At 48.0% G+C, this 20,836-nt stretch overlaps 1 protein-coding gene across 1 annotated transcript in view; it reads left to right on the top strand.

Annotated features, from left to right (window-relative positions):
• The window catches only part of HYDIN (HYDIN axonemal central pair apparatus protein), a 3,273,799-nt gene that overhangs the window by 1,165,737 nt on the left and 2,087,226 nt on the right, over positions 1-20,836 (top strand). The window contains exon 23 of the mRNA XM_069654775.1: positions 8,379-8,692. Within this exon, the coding sequence (XP_069510876.1) occupies positions 8,379-8,692 (314 nt within the window). The remainder of the gene's footprint in view (positions 1-8,378; positions 8,693-20,836) is intronic.

Below are 20,836 nucleotides of genomic sequence, written 5' to 3' on the forward strand. Positions count from 1 at the left end.
CTGTCCATACCTTTACACGTTTTTACAATCTGGATTCCTCCTCTAGTCAAGAGACTAGGTTTGGAAGGGCTGTACTGCATTCTATTCATCAATAGAAGACAGCGTGAAGTCAGTACTCCCTCCTCCGAATATAGAATACTGCTATGGGAGCCTATCTAAGATGAGGAATACGTCGGAGGACACAATCCCTTCGAAGAACAAGTTACTTCTTGCCTTGTAACGTTCTTTCGACGGGATGTTCCTCCGACGTATTCCTCATCGACCCTCCCATCCATCCCCGCAGTTCTACTTCCCTTGTTGTTGCAGCTTACGCTCCTTCAGGGTGATTAGTGTAGTCCAGACAGTAATACTGTGGGCTACAAAACGGAACTGAGCAACGGACGCTGCGCGCGGCCTTTATAGGCAGGATGACGTCGAGCGTCGATACGGCGGCTGTCGAAGGACATCGACTCGAGGGACGTCGACGCGCAGCGCCCTCTGGAGAAAAAAAATTTCCGAGGCCAGCAGAGCTGGAAGGATATATCCAAGATGAGGAATACGTCGGAGGAACATCCAGTCGAAAGAACGTTACAAGGTAAGAAGTAACTTGTTCATCTGTCGGCAGGTCGCATGGGGTTCAGATGGGTTGCAGTGATGTGTGTGGTCTGTCCTGTTACTGCCTCACTTGAGTCTCTAGAAAAGAAGTCGAACACTTGCCCAGTACTTCCTACAAGAGATATGGGGGTGATAGAACTTTTCCATTTTATGGCCAGGTAGTACACATGTGGCAGTGTCTGGCAAGTTGCTATCCCATGTTGCCCAAAAAACAAAACTGTTTGCATTTCCAATGCTTGTTTTGATTTTTGATTGTTCCAGGCCAGCTCTGATCAAGGGCTTTGACAGAATGTTATGGTAATGTCTCAAACGCCTTCAATGTAATGGTGGGTTTAGAAACGCATGGAGTACCTGGAAGCACACCTCCAATTCAGGGTCACTGAGCAATGTATTAGGGTTATGCAAATTATCTGAAAAGCAAATATTTTGCTTTAGAAAGTTGTCTTTGTTTTATAGAGAAGTGCTATTTTATACATAGTTTTATCAACTCAAGACAGACAGCCCTCAAGGATGCAGAAAACCACATGGGCATTTTACCCTCATTAGGGGTCATCAATGGGGTATAGATTTGACAATTCGCATATGTTTAGCAAACATTGTCACTGTTATGTGGATTGAAAATAACACTTTCTTCCTGAAATGTGAGAGTAGGCCATTTCAGCTAACAAGCCACACATGCCACAATGCCGCTCAGCCATCCTTGGGAGTTCACTTCCAGTTCAAACCAATTGAGCAGTGCACACTTTATTTTTACATTTTTTATTTTATTGCTTATAATGCAAAGGTAGCACAAAAGCAGCAGAGTGCTCTACAGCAGAAGGGTGCCATCATTGGGCCTGGCATTTTATACAGTTGCACAGTACTGTTGGTGTAGGGAGATACAGATTTATATAAGTCTGGAAAGTATTATTGAAAGAGCCATGTTTTAGCGTTTTGGATGGTATGGGCATTTATAGCCTCTTCCGGGATTGAGTTCCATAAGATCGGGGCATGGCACGAGAAGAGATGCTTGCGGGTCTTCTCTTTAAGGGCCAACTTAGACATCAAACGTTAGATAGTTTTACCACGTGAGGTGTGAGAGCCTCGTTCGAGACTGCTTTGTAGGTGATGCATGCAGTTTGGAATATGATCCTGGCAGGGAATAGGAGCCAGTGAAGCTGGGGCAATGTTGTGGAGATACTGTTGAATTTTCAGGCACCTGTAATGAAGTGGGCTGCAGCATAATGGACTGCCTTGAGGGGTGGCGGGGGCAGGTGTGTGTCTAGAAGCACAATGAAGTGGGTGTTTCCCCCGTCAATGTGGGAGATCATGGTAGCTTGGACCATTGCGCGGAAGTCATCCGGGGGCGATGAAGGGTTTTATTTTGCACAGCGTGAGGATCTTCAGCCACGTGGTTTGTGCCATTTTGGCTATGTGCTTTTGGAAGGAAAGGCTTCTGTCCATAATGAAGCCCAGGGATATGGTCGAGTTAGGCATCTGAGGGGTGACTACATCCAACATGTTGCACAAGTCGTCGTTTGATGGGGGAACCGATGAGGACGAATTAGGTCTTGGTGGAGTTCAATTTGAGATACGCGTTTGACATCCATGTTTGGATGGTAGCCCGGAATTTGCGAAGGCAAGCAATCTCCTAGGGGCCACTGACTTTAAGGTTTAACTGTGTGTTTTCAGCAGACTGATAGATGACTACATTAGGCTTATTTAGTAGAGTTCCTTGTAGTTCAATGTCTAGATTGAAGATGATTAGGGAAAGGATGGACCCTTGGGCGGCTCTAGCAAAACAGAAGAGGTGGTGCTGGAAGGTTTAGAATAAATCTTAACCTCAGGCATTGTGCTCTGGGCAACCCTCCAGACCATCGTTCTTCGCCTGCCAAGCCATTACAGAAGGAGAAAGACAATGTGCAAATCAGGCTTGATCCCACCCCAAAAGGGACAGTCCAACCCAAACTGCTAGGTTAGATCCCTTCTGCACGAAGCCACAAGCATCTCCAGACATGTTTTGGCCTTGTAGGTCCTCATCAGTGAGGAGTAGCTTGGGCCATTAGACCCCACAGCCATGGGACCCTCGTGGGCATATTGGTCTCACACAGGGTTCCTATAGCAAAACACAAGAAGTGATGGCGGGCAGGTTTTTAATTAATTTTAACCTGTGGGTTTGCTCTGGGCGACACTCCAGACCATCATTATTCACTTGCCAAGCCGTTAGAGAAGGGAAAAGACAATGTACAAATCAGGCTTGGTCCCACCCCAAAAGGGGCAGTCCAGCCTGAACTGCTAAGTCACATCCCTTCTCTTGCTCTCTTGCTATCTGACTCTCTCTCGCTCTCTCTCTCTCTCTTCTCTCTTGCTCTCTCTGCTCTCTCTACTCTCTCTGCACTCTCTCTGCTCTTTCTCTCTCTTTCTGTCTCTCTCTGCTCTTTCCTGCTCTCGGCTCTCTCTGCTCTCTTGCTCTGTCTCTGCTATATCTGCTCTCTCTCTATCTGCTCTATCTACTCTCACTCGCTCTCTGTTCGCGCGCTCTCTGTTCGCGCGCTCTCTGTTCGCGCGCTCTCTGTTCGCGCGCTCTCTGCTCGCGCGCTCTCTGCTTGCGCGCTCTCTGCTTGCGCGCTCGCTCGCTCTCTCTCTGCTCGCTCACTCGCTCTCTCTGCTCGCTTTCTCTGCTCGCTTGCTCTCTCTGCTCGCTCGCTCTCTCTGCTCGCTCGCTCTCTGCTCGCTCGCTCTCTCTGCTCGCTCGCTCTCTCTCTGCTCGCTCGCTCTCTCTCTCTGCTCGCTCGCTCTCTCTCTGCTCGCTCGCTCTCTCTCTGCTCGCTCGCTCTCTCTCTGCTCGCTCGCTCTCTGCTCGCTCGCTCGCTCTCTCTGCTCGCTCGCTCTCTCTCTCTGCTCGCTCGCTCTCTCTCTGCTCGCTCGCTCTCTCTCTCTGCTCGCTCGCTCTCTCTCTGCTTTCTCTCTCTGCTCGCTCTCTAGGCACTAGACACCCTCGAAGGATTTTTGTTGAATGTACAAGTGTGTCCAGGACAGAGCTGGTGGCAGCAGTTACTTTTAAAGCATTTTTGACTCTTTTTCTATGGTCCAAAACCACCTTTACCGCTTGTGGCCCAGGACAGTGGCCAGTGCCTAAAATGGCCATGCCACGAGATCCTTTGTTCTGTCCTTTGGCCATTTTGTCCCTTTGCCTTCCCCCAGGTCGAGCAGTCCCGGGAAATTCCTTATTTGGTCATGCAGACCCCCGCGCAAACCGAAGCTTTCGCAGGCTTCTTTATGCCTTGTGTGTGTGCGTCCAGGATTTGGGCTGGAGCTGTCAAGTTCCAAAACCCATCCTAGTTGCCAGGATGACTGGTGTGCAGGGTTGACTGGGACCACCGTGGTCTGTGATTGGTATTGGTTCACTACTGGGATGTTTGTAAGTGAGCAGATCTCCTATTGGTTTCTCTTTGTTTTGGCATGAATAAGATTCTGGATAAGAGAAGGCACCCTAAACCTATACCAGGTTGATCTTCTGTGTAGAACTTAATAAAGGAGCCAAGTATCCTGAACCGCTGAAGCAAATCGTGGAACTGCTTGTGACCCACTGGAAGGTTTGGCACCCTGACCCCACAGTTGTCCCGTTGGATCCCCTGTTTCACATTGATCACAGAAGGCCTTCAAGAGCAAGTTGACCCATTGGAGTAGTGGGACTAACTAATCTCGGCACCTCCTGCTTAACCTGCAAACAAGCCTGCTCGATAATGTTCCTGGACCGCCTAGTGAACTGACCGGCTCATACGGGACCCTTGCTCTGGAACCGCCACAGTTTCGAATTTCGACTTGAGCCTTTGGAGACTGTAAACTCTGGGTAGAAGGCACTCTCCCACCGAGTTTTGTACACATAGCATTCCTAACTCTGGAATTAGGAGAGTCCGCCTGAACCCGAGCCTACGCGGTCACTGTGTCGCCCCGCTATGGTGACTAACTTCGTGGGTACCACCAGAAGCGGAGAAATCACCACTGTCCCGCCACAGACTTTGGTCCCGGAATGCAGAGCCTGAAAGCCGCAGAGACATGCAACTGCAGGATTTGAACCTGCAAACAAACTGGACTTGACTGGTGAAGTTTGGTCCGGAGTGCGCCGAGGGCTGGTAAGTACTTGCATCCCTTACCGGTGGCCCCTGGCGCATCCATAGACTTTTATGCACAAGTGTCCCCTAAGGGCCACTCTCCTTTATCAAGGTAGCCTGTGATACCATGCTATTCCCTATTCTTGTGGAGATCCTCCTTGAATAGTGGGACCTTATTCTTCATCACTTCACCCACCTTCCTGAGTCGCTGCAGCCCCTTGATGAGACCCGTTTTGAACTTAATCGCACAATCGAGTGCCCCAGCACTAAATGTACTTTTGAGGGCACGGCTCCACACTTCTTAGGGACTGGACTGCCTATTGGTTAGGGTTTGAATTGAAGGACTGCCTAATGTATATTCGCACTGTATGACCCCCCTTTCTGTTGCAGGTTGTGCATCTCTACTTGCCTAATAATCTTGAAGGCAAATAGTAACTGTATATATGTTTCCTAGTTAGTGTTGTGTTAGTTTTGTTAATATTGCTGAGTTTTACTTTGTGTTTAAGTTAAAAGGCCTTTAATAAATGTATATTTATTTTTGATATATACACCTGACTGAGGGTAATTTGTGATGTTTACTGTGTGTGCTCATTGTGGGCTTTCGATCACCCTCAACCCTCTTGAAACCTAGTCTTCACCGCCGCCAATGCTACCTTGATTGGTCTGGCTTATAAATTAGAATTTGGACCTTACACTTTGAAATCAGGAAAAAACAGCCCCAACACTGGCTTCTTCACATCACTAATTGTGAAAACGTCGGAAAGTACATTATCTGTGTGCTTCCCTTCACTTCTATAACAATATCACGTATTTAATGTAGAGCCACAAACCGGATGCCTACCACTTCCTAGTGTGTTAATACCAGGGGATATTTGTAGCCCCATTTAAGGGTACTCAAAGTATCGATCTGGTAAGAAGGAAAAGCGGAGTTGACCCTGCTGGCATTATAACTTGAGAAGGGTTGGCTAACGCCATGCTTTCCAGGCAAACACTTAACTCTTGAGCTATGCAACTGGATTATGTTGAAGCCCTAATGATAAATTATATATCAAAAACTGTATATTTACACACCGGTTTCTGTACCCGTGCACAATATTGTACGATAGGAGAAATCCTTATGTGTTACATGACATAGTACTCTTTATCCCAGGTCACGACAATATTGTGTCCCAAGTGAGGGAATTATTGCACCCTGAAACTCTGCGCTTCCCTGAAACTGGGGCCTGCGCTTCCCTGAAACTGGGGCCTGCGCTTCCCTGAAACTGGGGCCTGCGCTTCCCTGAAACTGGGGCCTGCGCTTTCCTGAAACTGGGGCCTGCGCTTTCCTGAAACTGGGGCCTGCGCTTTCCTGAAACTGGGGCCTGCGCTTTCCTGAAACTGGGGCCTGCGCTTCCCTGAAACTGGGGCCTGGGCTTCCCTGAAACTGGGGCCTGCGCTTCCCTGAAACTGGGGCCTGCGCTTCCCTGAAACTGGGGCCTGCGCTTCCCTGAAACTGGGGCCTGTGCTTCCCTCTTTTTAGCCCGGGACCTGTGCTTCCCTCTTTTTAGCCCGGGACCTGTGCTTCCCTCTTTTTAGCCCGGGACCTGTGCTTCCCTCTTTTTAGCCCGGGACCTGTGCTTCCCTCTTTTCAGCCCGGGACCTGTGCTTCCCTCTTTTTAGCCCGGGACCTGTGCTTCCCTCTTTTTAGCCCGGGACCTGTGCTTCCCTCTTTTTAGCCCGGGACCTGTGCTTCCTTCTTTTCAGCCCGGGACCTGTGCTTCCTTCTTTTCAGCCCGGGACCTGTGCTTCCTTCTTTTCAGCCCGGGACCTGTGCTACCTTCTTCATAGCCCGGGACCTGTGCTACCTTCTTCATAGCCCGGGACCTGTGCTTCCTTCTTCATAGCCCGGGACCTGTGCTTCCTTCTTCATAGCCCGGGACCTGTGCTTCCTTCTTCATAGCCCGGGACCTGCGCTTCCTACTTCATAGCGCACCTGGGACCTGCGCTTCCTACTTCATAGCCCCGGACCTGCGCTTCCCTGTAGCCCGGGGCCTGTGCAATTATGGCAGCCGAGGCCCGGGGCCTGTGCAATTATGGCAGCCGAGGCCCGGGACCTGCACAATTATTGCAGCCGAGGCCCTGGACCTGCAAAATGATTGCAGCCATAACCCGGGATCTGCACAAGCCATCAGTCTGGCAAAGGCAAAATGTCTCTCACAGAAAAGAAAATGATATTGTGTTCGCATGCCCCCTGGTTTAACTCTGTCTCCAATGCAAAAAGTCATTGTACTCCTGGTGTCTTCAAGTGTCGGTGTGTTGTCTTGTCCTTGGCGGGAAGGTCAGGCTTCACAGCCTTAATAGACAAGTGGCTGAACCAGCTGGGCTTGGCATTGGAGATAGGACTGGCCTGAGGCGTCATCAATGCCAACACATACCCCAGATTGGAGGCTGTACAGCTATTCTCCATCTGCTTGTTCTTTCTCCCCACCTCCTCACACACCCCATAGACTTATGGTGCATGTGGCCCTTACTTTCTTACTTTTCTCCTCTGACCAGCTCCTCCTTCGTTCTCGCTGCCTCCTCATTTCTCCTCTCCACCTCATTAACTCCCCTTACAACCTCTTCCTCAGTTCCTTTCTTCTCCTCCTACTTCTTAGTTCTTCCCGCCATCTCCTGTTTAGCTCCTTTTGCAACGTTCTCCTACGCTACTCTTACCAACCTTCTGATTAATTTTCGTCTCCTCCCCTTCCCTACTTCTCTACACTTCAGCTCATCATTTCATCTCCTCCTTAACACCTCTCCCCACCTCCTCCTTGGGTGCTCTTCCCACTTCCTCCTCAATTGCTTTGCAAACTCCAACCTTCTTCCTCCGCTCAGCCTCTGTTCTCCAACAACTCCAAATGTGTGCCTCCTCCTAATACATACAAAGGTCATTGATCCCTCCCTCGGTGTGCCGCCTAAATTTTGCATCTGTGATTTATTGTTTCTAGATTGTGATAAGTTGATGGTACATTGCCCAACTATCCAGTGCTTTTTATCTAGCAGCATGGCGAGCTGCAGAGTGTGGACCGAGCCTATAGAAGGCTTGTCCACTATTTTGAAACAGACATGTTACTTGCACATGCCGGCCGCTTGCTGTGTGCCCACTGCCCAGAGCTCTTGCCTGCAGTGTTCATGTCATCCTATTACGTGTTTCAGTCGGCCATCATTGGGTACTATCTGTCCTATTGGAAATCACTTGGAGAAAGTGGTCCTCCCAGCCCGTTTGATATTATATACAAACATTGCTTTCATAGCCCTTAAAGGGCCAGTATTGATTAGATGATAGATGTGGCAAATCCCTTCCTCCTGACCGTGGTCTGCTGCAGCTTCATAGAACTTGTGGCAACACTAGCCATTATGTGGACCCCCCCCCCCACCATCGCTTTGACTGGTGAAACTGGTAACTTTCACTCTGCGCCTGTTCAGTCTTGTTTCCCAGCGCCTGCACAGTCTTGCAGTCTGTATCCCACTGCATAACAGTCGTGTGTCCCTTCTCAGAAAAGCCTCATGTTTCAGGCCTGTACATTTTCAATTCCCAAAAATGTTTCCACCAAAGTTCCATTTAAATTGTTCTGTTATGAACATGATTGCTTGCTTTCCTTGTACCATTACTACAACCACTGCACAGTTTTAAAGGTATGACGTGTGTAGTTATCTGTTCCTATGCAGCCTACACTTCTGGAAATTGGTGCTGAGCGACAGCTGTCCATCCAGTTTGACCCAACATATGCTGATAATCTGCAGAGCCGTGTGGCTGAAGAGGTGCTGGCGATCCAGTATGCAGAGCACCCCCACAAGGACTATGTGGCCCTGCAAGGAGAGGTTCACTTCCCCAACCTGCACTTCCAGAACACTGAAGTGGACTTTGGCTGCATCCTGAATGATACTGAGGTTGTCCGTCACATGCAGATGACCAACTACAGTCCACTGCCAGTCCAGTATCGCTGGTCTTTCTTGATGAACGACTGGGAAAGCTATATCAGGTATTAATGTAGCAAACTCCTTCCACCTTTCCAGAATCCTTCTCTCTCTATTTGGATGATTGCTCATTTTAACTGTTGGTTGGAATGATTGTATTGAAACACATATTTTTCAGGATGAAACATGAGTCACCGTTCCATGCCGCACTCTCTCATTGAAGATGCTATATATTGGGTTTGTTATGTAGTGGTGGGGGCACACCTGTCTGATGCACCAGAGAGCAGAATTTGCAGGAATTCTGCCCCTTCTGCAATTATACCACGCAATATGGTGAACAGGTTGGCTCCACGCCCCAGGTCTCTGATTGGGTGGCATAACTAGAATTTCACCAAATCAGAGACACCTGATCTCAATCAACGCGAGAGCGCTGCATGTGCCTTGATTGACCAGGATTCTCTATTTTACAGGCAGTTGGGTAGCCATTGCTATTTAATCACTCTGATTGTCTGGAATAAGGTTAATTCAAGCTATTTCTGGCCCCCGCACCACCTGGCATCGAATGCAAGCAGAATTCTCATTAAGTGTGAAATTGAGGTGGATTCTGCAAATTTGACCTTGAGAGGGGTATGTTACCCCATCTCTTTATCATATGTGACTATTGACTATTTAGGAGGATTGTTGGAAGCACCAGTTCTGCCAGGTTTCTGCTCTAAGCCCTGACCAGCATCCATAGCCACTGTCCAGTTTTGTATGCAGGCCCCAACAGCGACCCAGAGATGGAAATCCACCTGGTGAAAAAGAATCCAAAAGTTGGATCACTTGCACTGTCTGGCAGCCACCTTACAGGTGCCTTATCTGGTGAACAGCCAGCTAGGGTCGACAGCAGTAGCCCTCCTCCCAGGCCTTGAAGGTACAAATGGAAACCCTATGCTTGGCCGAATTGAAGAAATCATTTTTTGGTTCCCCAAAGGCTGAGGAAAAGTGTGAGATGGGGGCTACTGCCTAGCCCTGAGCTGGTAAGTCAACATAGCTTTTCTGTTCGGCCCACCATCTCCCTCCACTAGTTGCTAAATTGAGCAGGAGCAGTTTACTAATAACAAATAGTGATGTGCACTGCAGTGCAGGAGATGGAGAAGCAGCAGACCAGAGGTGGCACTACCATCTGCAGAGCTGGATGTAGCCCTGCCAGTAAATCGCTTGCTGCTTGAGTATTGCAGCCCTCTTCCACAAACTGCAATTCAAGGTCTTTGAGATAGGCAGTGTCATTTCATGACACACTGACTGGTAGGCCAAATACTGAATATGTGCCCCTCTCATCTTTGTTTTTCAACACATGTTTTCAACCCTTCATAGGTTCTGATTCTCCTATCTTTTATTCATCATCCTCTTCTCTCACTTTGTTTGTTTCCTATGCAGCCTTAGATTTTCTGAAAGTTCAGTTCATCCACCCTCATCATCATCACTCAAGCGTTCCAAGTTTATCTCTGATCTGCAATTACCCCCATTTCCAAATACACCCTATCAACTACAAAGCATGTTACTGTTAACAGTGTACCTTTTTCCCAAGAAAATGATTCTCCTTCACTGAGTCAAGCTGAGGTGCATATCATCGCACCTGTTTTATTTGTACGCTCTGTTTCTAGTTGGCCCCCAATGGATTGGACAGGTTTATGTTAAATTGTGCTCTCAACTCTTATATACATGTTCTTCTTTGCCTGTGGTAGGCCATACCTTTATATTTTTAAGTATAAAGCCACATACTTCAATAGAACGTGTTTTAGTTACAGCTGCACATTGTGGGTTGTATTAATTCCTCAGCATATATCTGTCGGACAGGTAGATTTGTTTTACAGGATAAGTAGATTTAGACTTCTAAAAATATTCCACACCCCTGTAAATGCCTCGTCTACTTCTGGAAGAGCCTACTGTGGTTTTACAATAGAGGCATAACCCACAATTCAACCCCTGGCCATCCAAGAGCACCTCCCATTTGTTTGACATGTACAACTTTGGAAACTTTGAGCATGACATAATTTGAGCCTGTGACCGTTTCCTCTCCCACGGTGATGTCGCTCCCCAAGTATTGGACTTCGGTTTCAAAGAATTGAAGCTTCTCTTTTGAAACTTTGACCCTTCAGAGCAAGTGCATTTAACAAATCAAGGGAATCTTGCTGGCATGATGCCAGTAGCAGGTCACCTGCTTACTGCACCAAGAGAGATCTTCGTCTTCCTACAAGAGAGCCTAAATCCCTCTTCAGAATCTGAGAAAAGAGGATTGGGATGATTACGGATCCTTGTGTAAGCCTCGTAAACGTATATTGCACCTTTGTATAAGCTAAAGTGAACAAATATTGACCATCAGGGTGCATGGACACTGATATTTATACCAAACACAGACCTACCACTGTGAAATGGGTTTCTTCTGTGAGGATGTAACACAAAATGATTTGGCACAAAGGGAAAGGTAGGCAGAATGGCTACATTCACAGCACAGGCACCTTGGGCAAAGTCTCATTCCTAGGTTTCTTAATGGGCAGCATTGGGTTATTGCAAGAGCATCAGGTTAGTACAGTGATCCCTTTCTGGTGACATGCTTTATACATTCTTTTGCTTTTCTCATGCCAATGTTGCGGAATACAGGGAAGACATTTGGCTTGGTTTAGGGTGATGTATACGGGTTCTACTTTTAATTATTATTAGGGTATTTAATGAGCTCGGACCTAGCTTCGGTAAACAACGGAGCGCTTTGCGTTCATTATGTGCCCGACCTTATTCACTTGACAGGACCATAACTGCAGAGGAACTTGGTCCAACCATCCCTCTTGCAATTATGGAGAAACATTTCGCTGGCTGTCCTTCAGAGCAGATGGGTTCTCTAACACAGCCAAAAACTATATTCCGGGACAGCCAAATGGATAACATTGGGGAGGGCAGTAGATAGTATTTACATAGCAGATCTAATCCCAAAAGGGTCACAAGTATTAAAAGAATTGGAAGAAAAGCATGCTGTTCAGAGACCGGACCCAGAGTTAGTCAAAGGTTGTGAAACAGGGTTAGTACAGTCTGATGACCAATACCCACAGCATTTATAGCTTAATCTGAACACTGAGCATGCAAACATTCTGAAGCTTTCAAGGTAGAGCAATAGGTCTTCTAGACAAGATACATTTTTACCAATAAGAGAACAATCTATATATGGAGCAGAGGGATCAAGGAAAATAATGGTACTTTTATGTTACTGGCCCTTCTCTTGTCCTATTGTTAATTGATGGAAGCAGGGGGTAGAGGCAAAGGAAAATATTGGGGAAAGGATTGAGGAAGGGGTTGTGCTGTCAGTTGGGCTGGCCAATTTGGGCATTCTGATTTGCAATGGACGAACTCCTTACAATAGTTACACTGGTCATTGTTATGGATTGGGGGCGGGGGGGGCAGATTGTGTTTTGTTTAGGCTTTGCCTGGGTAGGGAGGAACCCTGGACCCTACCTCTAGCCCTCCTCCTCCCCTCTATGCTGTTCCTGCTCTGAGTCCTGCACTCCCTTGAGAGCATTGTAGTTGCTCAATCTGTAACGGCATTAACATCGTTTCAGTTGTCACTTTTTGTCTTTCTTCCTTTTCATGAAAATACTGCGCCACTAGCAAAACGCCAGTTAGTCTATCCTTCCCAGCGTATGAGCACCCCTTGTATCATATCCTCAGTCTTAGGCCGCAGTTCCATTATGAATGCAGACACATTAGCTTGCTCTGCTCTTTCACCTTCATGGAGTTTACCAGACTACTGATCAAAATAGTGTTTTAACCTTTCCAGGTAATCAGCTGGATTGTTGTTCTTACACTGCTTTCAAGCATTGATCTTTGTCCGGCCTGCTTTCTAGGGGCAGCTTTCTAAAACTGTGCAAGGAAGTCTCTGTGAATTCTTTAACGTTTCCTCTTGGGTTTCTTATAAGGGCCATTTACTTTTGGTTTTGTAGGGTAAATGTCAGTAGGTTAGCAGCTTGCAGCGACTTGGTTCAATCTGAACAAGTTGAGTTATAACACTGTATCTCCCCTGGTGTTTTACTTGGAACTAAATGGGATCATCTCATATTTTGGGGAAACTTTGGTCAGTGTAAACCAGATCTCTGGAGCTCCACGAGGCATGGACAGTCACTAGGGTGTTCCCAGTGCTGGACAGTTGTCGTAAAAGAAGCAATGGGAAGTGGTTTGGAGGTATGAGTTAGGGAATCCTTCAAAAGCAGAAGACTCACCCGGCAAGAGTGAAATACTAAACATGTTTGAGATTTGCAATCTGTCGTGTAACAAATTGAAGGCTGATAGTGCTTGTGTGGCAAGGCTCACTGGCAATTGCATTGGGGCAGACTGTATGCTGTGGAGGTTCACTCCTAGTAGAATCAGGGCTGTGTAACTCAACTTATTCAGGGCTGATGTGATGCCTGTGGTTGTGGCTAATTGGCTGGTAGGTTCAGTGTGGCCAGATTGTAAGATTCAAGAATGTCTTCAGAATATTCGTAACTGAGGGATACCCTTGCAGTGATGGATAGAGGCAGCTATAGCCTTTCTCATTTCTAAGGAAGGTCCAATTTGCCCTGAAGTCTTTTAACTCCTTCAGTTGATCTTGCAGTTTTCTGGGCTCTAGTTTTAGATTCAGTGCCAATGCACTGTTTCTGATGGACCTTTGCTCCACTGGACCCCAGGACACATTTATCTTGCTCAAATGTGCCTACCTCAGGGAATTGTTTAGTTATATCATCTCTTGTAAGATCGTGTCATTGATCCGGGAACGTTCATCTCTTGGATGAATAATTTAAGTGCATAAAATAATCTGAACTCCCTTTAATAGGGGGTGGCACTTGCTTTGACTGAACTTTTCCTATTCTCACAGAGGTAAGACCAGAAATGACTTGCACAGGAATCCATGCCACTCCTCCACAATTCCCCACTCTATTGTGCTGAGACAGCGTTTCAGAACTAAATGGGGGAAGAGAGGGGCACTACTGTATTCCTCAGCGTCGACCAATACTTATTCAAAAAGTTTTTAGAACTCAAATATTTAGATATTAAGATAATCAACTCTAAATATTTCAGGTGCAGAGGGACTGGATATGTCTCAAGACCACTAGAGACAATGAAATAAACCAAAAACAAGACCTGTCATATGCTGACGGGTGGTCCCTATGTGCACTCCTACAGGATATATATCCCACAGATTTAAATGGTTCAAAAGAAATATCAATGACTCCCTGCAAACCAGTTGATATCTTTCAAACAAACTTACTTTATAGTGAAAATTGAGAAAAAAAACAATATCCCATAAAGGTTTTCAAAACATACACAGTACATAATCAATTGTTTTTCTTCATAAACAATTTGTCTTTTTTCACATAAGGATTTACATAGAAATTGATAAAACAAATACATTCTCGTGCATAAACGTATTCCAAACCAATGATTCCTTGTGGCTAATAGAAATTCAAAATACAAAATTCAAAATTCAAAGTAATAGTTCGAGTCACGACATACAATTCATAGGGAATGTCTCTCTCACGCCATAATCACATCGAGGGTGACAATTCACAAATGTCTCTGATGTATATTGCAATTTGCAACAAAATATTGTATGTCCTGTATTGGTGCCTCAAGATGCTCCAAGTATGTGGGCAGTGTCCACGGGGTTCTGTCTAAGATGCAAACGTGTTTCGGATTAAATCCTTCTTCAATGCTGATACTGCCGTATTCTGATTATCATTCAAATTCCAGAGGTGGATCTGTAGATAACACATGGATATGGTTGTTTATCAATGTATATTAAACCAATGTATCGAGAAACAAAACTCAAGAAACCTAAAAACTGATTCCGACTGACCTTGTGTCACATGACCAGATTATAGCTATGCCCTGTCCTCCAAGGGCGGTAATTGAACAGGGAGTGGATGACAATGGCAATTGTGGCGAGGCTGCGAATGGTGTGATGCACAAACTCATCTGAATAGTCTGTTTATCCGGACCGGGACTGGCGGGTTGCATAGAGAAAATAAGGGGTAGGATTCACTATGCTGTAAATAAATCACTAGCAACAATATCACCATGGAGTTGCTCAGGCAAAGTTGAATATGGACCTCAATTATACAGAGTACATAACGTGGGGTCTTGATATGACCTTGTTGCATCTATTCAAATTTGTTTAACACACTGTCTCCTACCGCGGTTATATATTAAAAATGTCGGATGGAATAGGCATCCCAACACTGCTACCAGCCGTTAATGCCAGTGGCACGCCTTCATGCCCACAGTGTTCGTGAGCGTGTACACGTCCCACTGTATATACTGGTAAACGGTCCCTCGATCGTCGGCTCCCACCGGCTGACTAGTCTATAAGCTAAGAATACAGACTCGAAACTTACGAGACCGGGAGTCAGCACGCAGCGCTGACAGTGTTTCATACCTGACATCGTCTTGTAGCTGCTGCTTCGTCAGAATCCCCCTCACTATTGTGCAGATGCAACCTTTATACAAGGATAACGATTCAGAGGCAGGAATAAGGAAAGGAGACTGTGTTACAGTCACATGGGGGTGGAAGACAAGTAAGCATGATGGAATTCCATTGCTCAAATAGAGATAAATAGGAAGGAGGAAAAAGAGTTTTATAGAAGGAGAAAGATCAAATAGATAGATGAGTGCCAAGTCAGTAGCATTTGCTTGTGGAGGACATGGAATTGAGGGTGATTCAGCATAAAGGAAACCAAACACTTCTCCAAAGTCACATATCCGTTGAGCATCAGAACTATGGCAACACAGATGCACTGAATTTGGAAGGAGACATAACAAATCAATAGGTCACATGTCACTCGCGCAGTTGCTGTCTTTTCTCGCCGGCGGTGCAGGCTGCAGACCGCCAGTCTGTCTGCCTCTGGAGAGGCAACACGGCGCTTGCCAGCAGGAAGAGGAGCACCACGCCGCAGACGGAGTGGAAGAATGCCTGCTGAGGATTGCGCAGAGAGCGGCTCTGGTGAAGCCCAGGCAGGCAGGAAGGACTTCCGCCGCAGCAGGAGAAGAAGCGGACCCTGCAGGAGAGTGAGCAGAATTTTGCGGCGGGTGCCTGGAGGAAGAGGGGAGAGCGGGTCCGCCTGACCCCCAGGTGAGAGCCTGTAGGAGCAGAGGGGCCGTAGACTTTCGGGGGACAGCACACGTGGACTCCGGGGAACCCTCTGGCGAGGCGCCCCTCCACCCCCAGGTCTCTGGAGGCACGCAGGCCTCAGTAATAACAGCAGACGGAGAGCTGTGGCGCAGCGGGACGCTCTTCAGATCCACAACGGAGCGGGCAAGCCTGGGCCTTGGGAACAGGCCCGGAACCTGGCGCAGCTTTCCTCAGCAGGGTCGAGGGGGCGGCCTACAAGAGGACTTCTGATCTAAGTGAATTGAGGTTCACCCGTGTGTTAATCGGTGGCAGAGTGACCTCGGCCATGCGGCGACTGGTCCCCCAGAACCAGAGGAGGACACATATAGATCCGGGGGGCCACTTGAGTCCCTCCCGGCAAAAGGAACAGAGATCCGGCCGACCATCTGCCGGGTTTGGCGACCTTTCAATAGGTCTGTTGTGGACTGTACTAGAAGGGCAGAGATTCTATACATGGAGCAGATACACGGAGCCCAGCCTACTTACAGACGGTGAGTGCGCCCCCCACAACACACTGTGGGGCTGCAGAGACCCTAAAGCCGGCTCGAGGAGCAGCCCAGAAGGGGACTTGCGGGGCTCAGGAATTCCGGGGGGTCAGGGAGTCAAGCTTCTACTAAAGCGCCCCCCCTTGCGCTGGGTTGAGAGGAGTGCAGTCAGACAGGATGTCAAAAACAAAAGGGAAAGGGAGGATTCCAGGCACTCAGCAGCATTCGTCTAAGCAGGAAGCCAGCTTGGTTCAAATGTGAGCGGCAGACAATACGGTCCACACAAGAGGAAAGGCGACAGCTGAGGCACCAGAGGAACACTTGCTTCCCTCCCGCAGGCAACACAGGCCATGAAAGAGGACATGCAAGCATGGTTCAGAGAACTGCAAGAAAAGTTCATGTCTACGGTGCAAGAGCAGTTCACCACGAAGAGAGAGGACATAAGGCAAGCAGTGCAGGATCTCCAGACAGATGTAGCGAAACTTGAGGCACGTACAGACACGCTGGAAAGAATAGTCCAAAATGTGGAGGAAGAAGCAGCGCAGTACAGGGAGACACAAGAACATTTGGTGCGGCTCACCCACAACCTGGAGCTGCAGTGCGAGGACCTTGAAAATGGGTCTTGCATGGCGAATATCTGCATTAAAAACATGGTGGAGTCGGTGGAAGATAAGGATCTCAAGATGGCAGCACAGGAAGTCTTCAGAGACATCCTGGTGGTGGAAGAGGCAGAGGATATCAAAATAGACAGAGTAAACCAGGTGGGCCCTAAGAGAACGGGGGAACCGGGGGCACACCCCAGAGACGTGCTACTAGCGATGTCAGCCTACCCCCTGAAAGAGGAAATCTTGAGGAAGGCTTGGGGGATGGACCACGTCGGGATGAATGGAGTGGAAATCCAATTGTACCAGGATCTGGCCCAGGTAACGCTACAGAAAAGGACGACAATGGGGCCTGTGGTCAAAGAATTTGCCTCGAGGAAACTTAGATATAAGTGGACATTTCTGTTCGGTCTCCTGTTCTCATGGGAGGGGAAGCAAAGAAGGGTGAGATCATGTGAAGAGGGTCTACAGGTGATCGGCATGCATGACAAGGCCCAGGATATCGGGGACAGACGAACAAGGGAGGAGATCCTCAGGAAGCCATGGAAGTGGAAAACTGTGTAGCAGAAGAGGAAACTCCCGGGTGGAGAGAAGCGCTGAATGGACGGGCGCACGTGCGGCCAGCCTTGAGCGCACGGACTCGCCGGGATGAGTGCTCTTCAAGACCGGGAATGATCGGGGAAGAAGCTGACCCAATGGACTGCCTGGCTTCACGGCCTGGAGGGGGTGCCACCACCGGAATGCCACACCCACAGAGGTAATGTGGGGTTTAGGATTCCCCAGGAAGTTCTTTCCGAGTCAGCAGAGGGCCAGGAGCGACGGGCCGAGCACCCTAGCATCCTTAGGTCCCTGGGCCTTCCTCAGGATAGTTGTTAAAAAGTTGGGGGAGTTATGTGTTGGGGAGGGAGGGAGAGGTGGAAGGGGAAAGGAAAGAAGGGGAGTGGGAGGGGGATCAATACCGGAAGACAAGGGGAGGCATCACACTAAGGGATGTCACGGATCATGGGGAAGTTGAGAATCCTCACATTCAATGTCAGGGGGCTAAACACCCCTGTCAAAAGGAAAAAAGTGGACCACATGCTGAGAAGGGAGGGAGGGGACATTCTAATGCTCCAAGAAACCCATGTTAGACTCGGGGACAAAACCAAGTTGCGCTTAAAGGGGTACAAGCTGTTAGGGCAATCCAACGCTTTAGACAAGAAAGCAGGGGTTCTGATAGCGGTCCATGAAATCAAGAACGTGCAGATCCACGGTACCCTGGTAGACAAAGAGGGCCGGTACGCATTTTCTAACGCCTCTATAGGCGGGCTCAGACTAACCTTGGCCTCCATATACTCCCCAAATTCGGGCCAAGACGGATTCTTGAGGGAGACATTGGGGAAACTGGAGGATTTTGCGAGTGGGGAGATAGTCCTGGGTGGGGATCTGAATATGGCCTGGGACCCAGCAACAGATAGAAGCTCGGGAGGACATCAGGGGCAGGGGGCCCCCTCAAAGCTCCTTTGCCAAAGGATGACCCACTTGGCACTTAGGGACGTGTGGCGAGAGCTGAAAGATCAGCAAAGGGGTTATACACATTACTCACATGTACATAATTCAATGTCGAGAATTGATTACTTTTGGGTCTCAGTGGGGCTTCTGGGGGAGGTTCAGGGAATGGAAATTGGACCAATCTCATTGTCAGATCATGCCACCCTATGGTTGGAGGTGAAGACGCCTAGCAGTAATAGGGGATTGTGGAGGTGGAGGCTCCCTCAGGACATTCTACAAGATCCTATCATGGGGGACACTATTAGAGAAAAGATTCAAGAATACTTCACCCATAATGACTCGGGAAGTTCGGCCAGGAACGGTCTGGGAGGTTTTAAGGCGGTTATAAGGGGCCATTGCATGGCCATGGAGATGTGGAAGGATAAACTAAGACATATATGGGAAAGGGAGTTGGAAAGGAAGCTAACGGATATACAAGGGGAAATTCTAAAGAAACCCTCTTGGACATTGAAGAAGGCACTGTGACACGTTCAGGGTCAGCTGGATGTGTTAAGCACAAAAAAAGCAGAGGCATGTCTGCTCCGCCTCAGGCATTGGTATTACACGAAGGCCAACAAGGCTGACAAATTTCTAGCAAGGCAATTGTGGGCCAAACAACAAAATCTCACTATTAGGGAAATACGGAACGCTCAGGAGAGAAGGTTACCCGCACCGGGGCCATTGGGGAGGTGTTTAGAAACTATTACCATGATCTGTATGCCACAGAGAGCCCCAGCGGGATCGACCAAGATTCCTACCAGAGTACTCGAACTATACCGCAGATAATGAAAGAAGAAAGGGACAAACTGGATGGGGATATCATGGAAGAGGATGTGCGGAAAGCAATTACTGGACTCCAGGCGAACAAAACACCAGGGCCAGATGGGTTCACCGCGGCTTTTTATAAAAAGTATGCAGAGACCCTGATCCATTTCCTAACAAAGCTGTTTAATTCTTCAGAGAAGAGGGAAACGTGACCCGACTATGAAGGAGGCAAAGGTACTGGTTTTTCACAAGGCAGGGAAAGATCCATCCCTCCCAGGATCATATCGCCCAATTGCCTTGATAAATTTGGACTCCAAAATATACTCAAAAGTTTTAGCTGCAAGGCTGTCCCTGCTACTCCCCAAACTAATAAATGAAGATCATTCAGGGTTTATTCCAGGTAGGCAAACCCAGGACAACTTGAGGCGCATAGTCAAGCAAATCCCGGCGATATTACTCACAGTAGATGCCGAAAAAGCATTTGACCGGGTGGAATGGTCCATCCTGTTTCGAACACTAATCCGCATGGGATTCGGGGGAAATTTCTTGAACATAAGGACCAATTACAACACGCCATCCATAAGAATCACCATAAATGGGGATGGGGAGGTCACGGGTAGAGTGGAGCTCACAAGGGGCACTAAACAAGGGTGCCCGTTGTCATGCCTTCTGTATGCAATATTCTTAGAGCCACTGCTCAACAGGATCAGGGAATCGGCTGCTATCACGTGGATCGACATGGCTAGCAGGCAGCAGAGGGTGGTCGCGTATGCGGACGACTTACGGGTCGCCATCACCGATCCGACACGCATCCTCCCCGAGGTAATACAAGAACTGGAGAAGTTTGGGGCAATCTCGAGACTGAAGAGTAATCGGAACAAGTCTGAAATTCTTGCCCTCACAGGGGACAGAGAGGAGCTACAACAGGTGGCTGATTCCCTAGGTTTACAGATCGCAGACACAGGGATCAAATACCTTGGCATAAGGTGGATCAGCTCTATGGGGGGAAATATCCAGACCTACTGGGGAAAATTAAGAAGGACTTGGATAAGTGGAATCCTCTTGTGATTTTGTGGTGGGGGAGAATCATATCGGTGAAGATGACCATCCTTCCGAAACTGCTGTATTTCTTTCAGGCTCTCCCGATTAGGGTCCCCAAATCTTTCTTTAGGGTGCTCTCAAAGGCAATATCCTCCTTTATCTGGAAAAAGAAATCCCTACGGGTAGCTAGGGCAGTTCTAATGGCTCCAATTCTCGAGGGAGGCATGGCATTCCTGCACTTTTTCAGGTACTATTAGGCAGCGCAACTGTGGATCCTGAAAGAATGGATGGGAGAGGAGCAACAAAAGGTATGGGCCGAGCAGGATAGGACGGTGGCAAGAACTCCTCTGAGGGAGCTGCTTCGGAAGGAGGGCCTGACCAGGCATCTAAACCTACGCATCAGCGATGTAATGAGGGCCCCACTGGAGGCATGGAACGTCCTTGCTCGGAAAGGCATCTTAAAAGCAGTGCCGGGCCCTTTCACCCCAATGTTCGGAAACCCTGGATTCCCACCGGGAATGGAAAAGGGGGCGTATGTGAACTGGGAAAAGGCAGGGTGTACGAAACTGGGTGAAATGATGCAAGATCATGAGGTAATCTCTTTTGAGGCAT

The sequence above is a fragment of the Ambystoma mexicanum genome, chromosome 1p (assembly GCF_040938575.1).
Source record: "Ambystoma mexicanum isolate Mex_15411 chromosome 1p, UKY_AmexF1_1, whole genome shotgun sequence".
Taxonomy (NCBI): Eukaryota; Metazoa; Chordata; class Amphibia; order Caudata; family Ambystomatidae; genus Ambystoma; species Ambystoma mexicanum.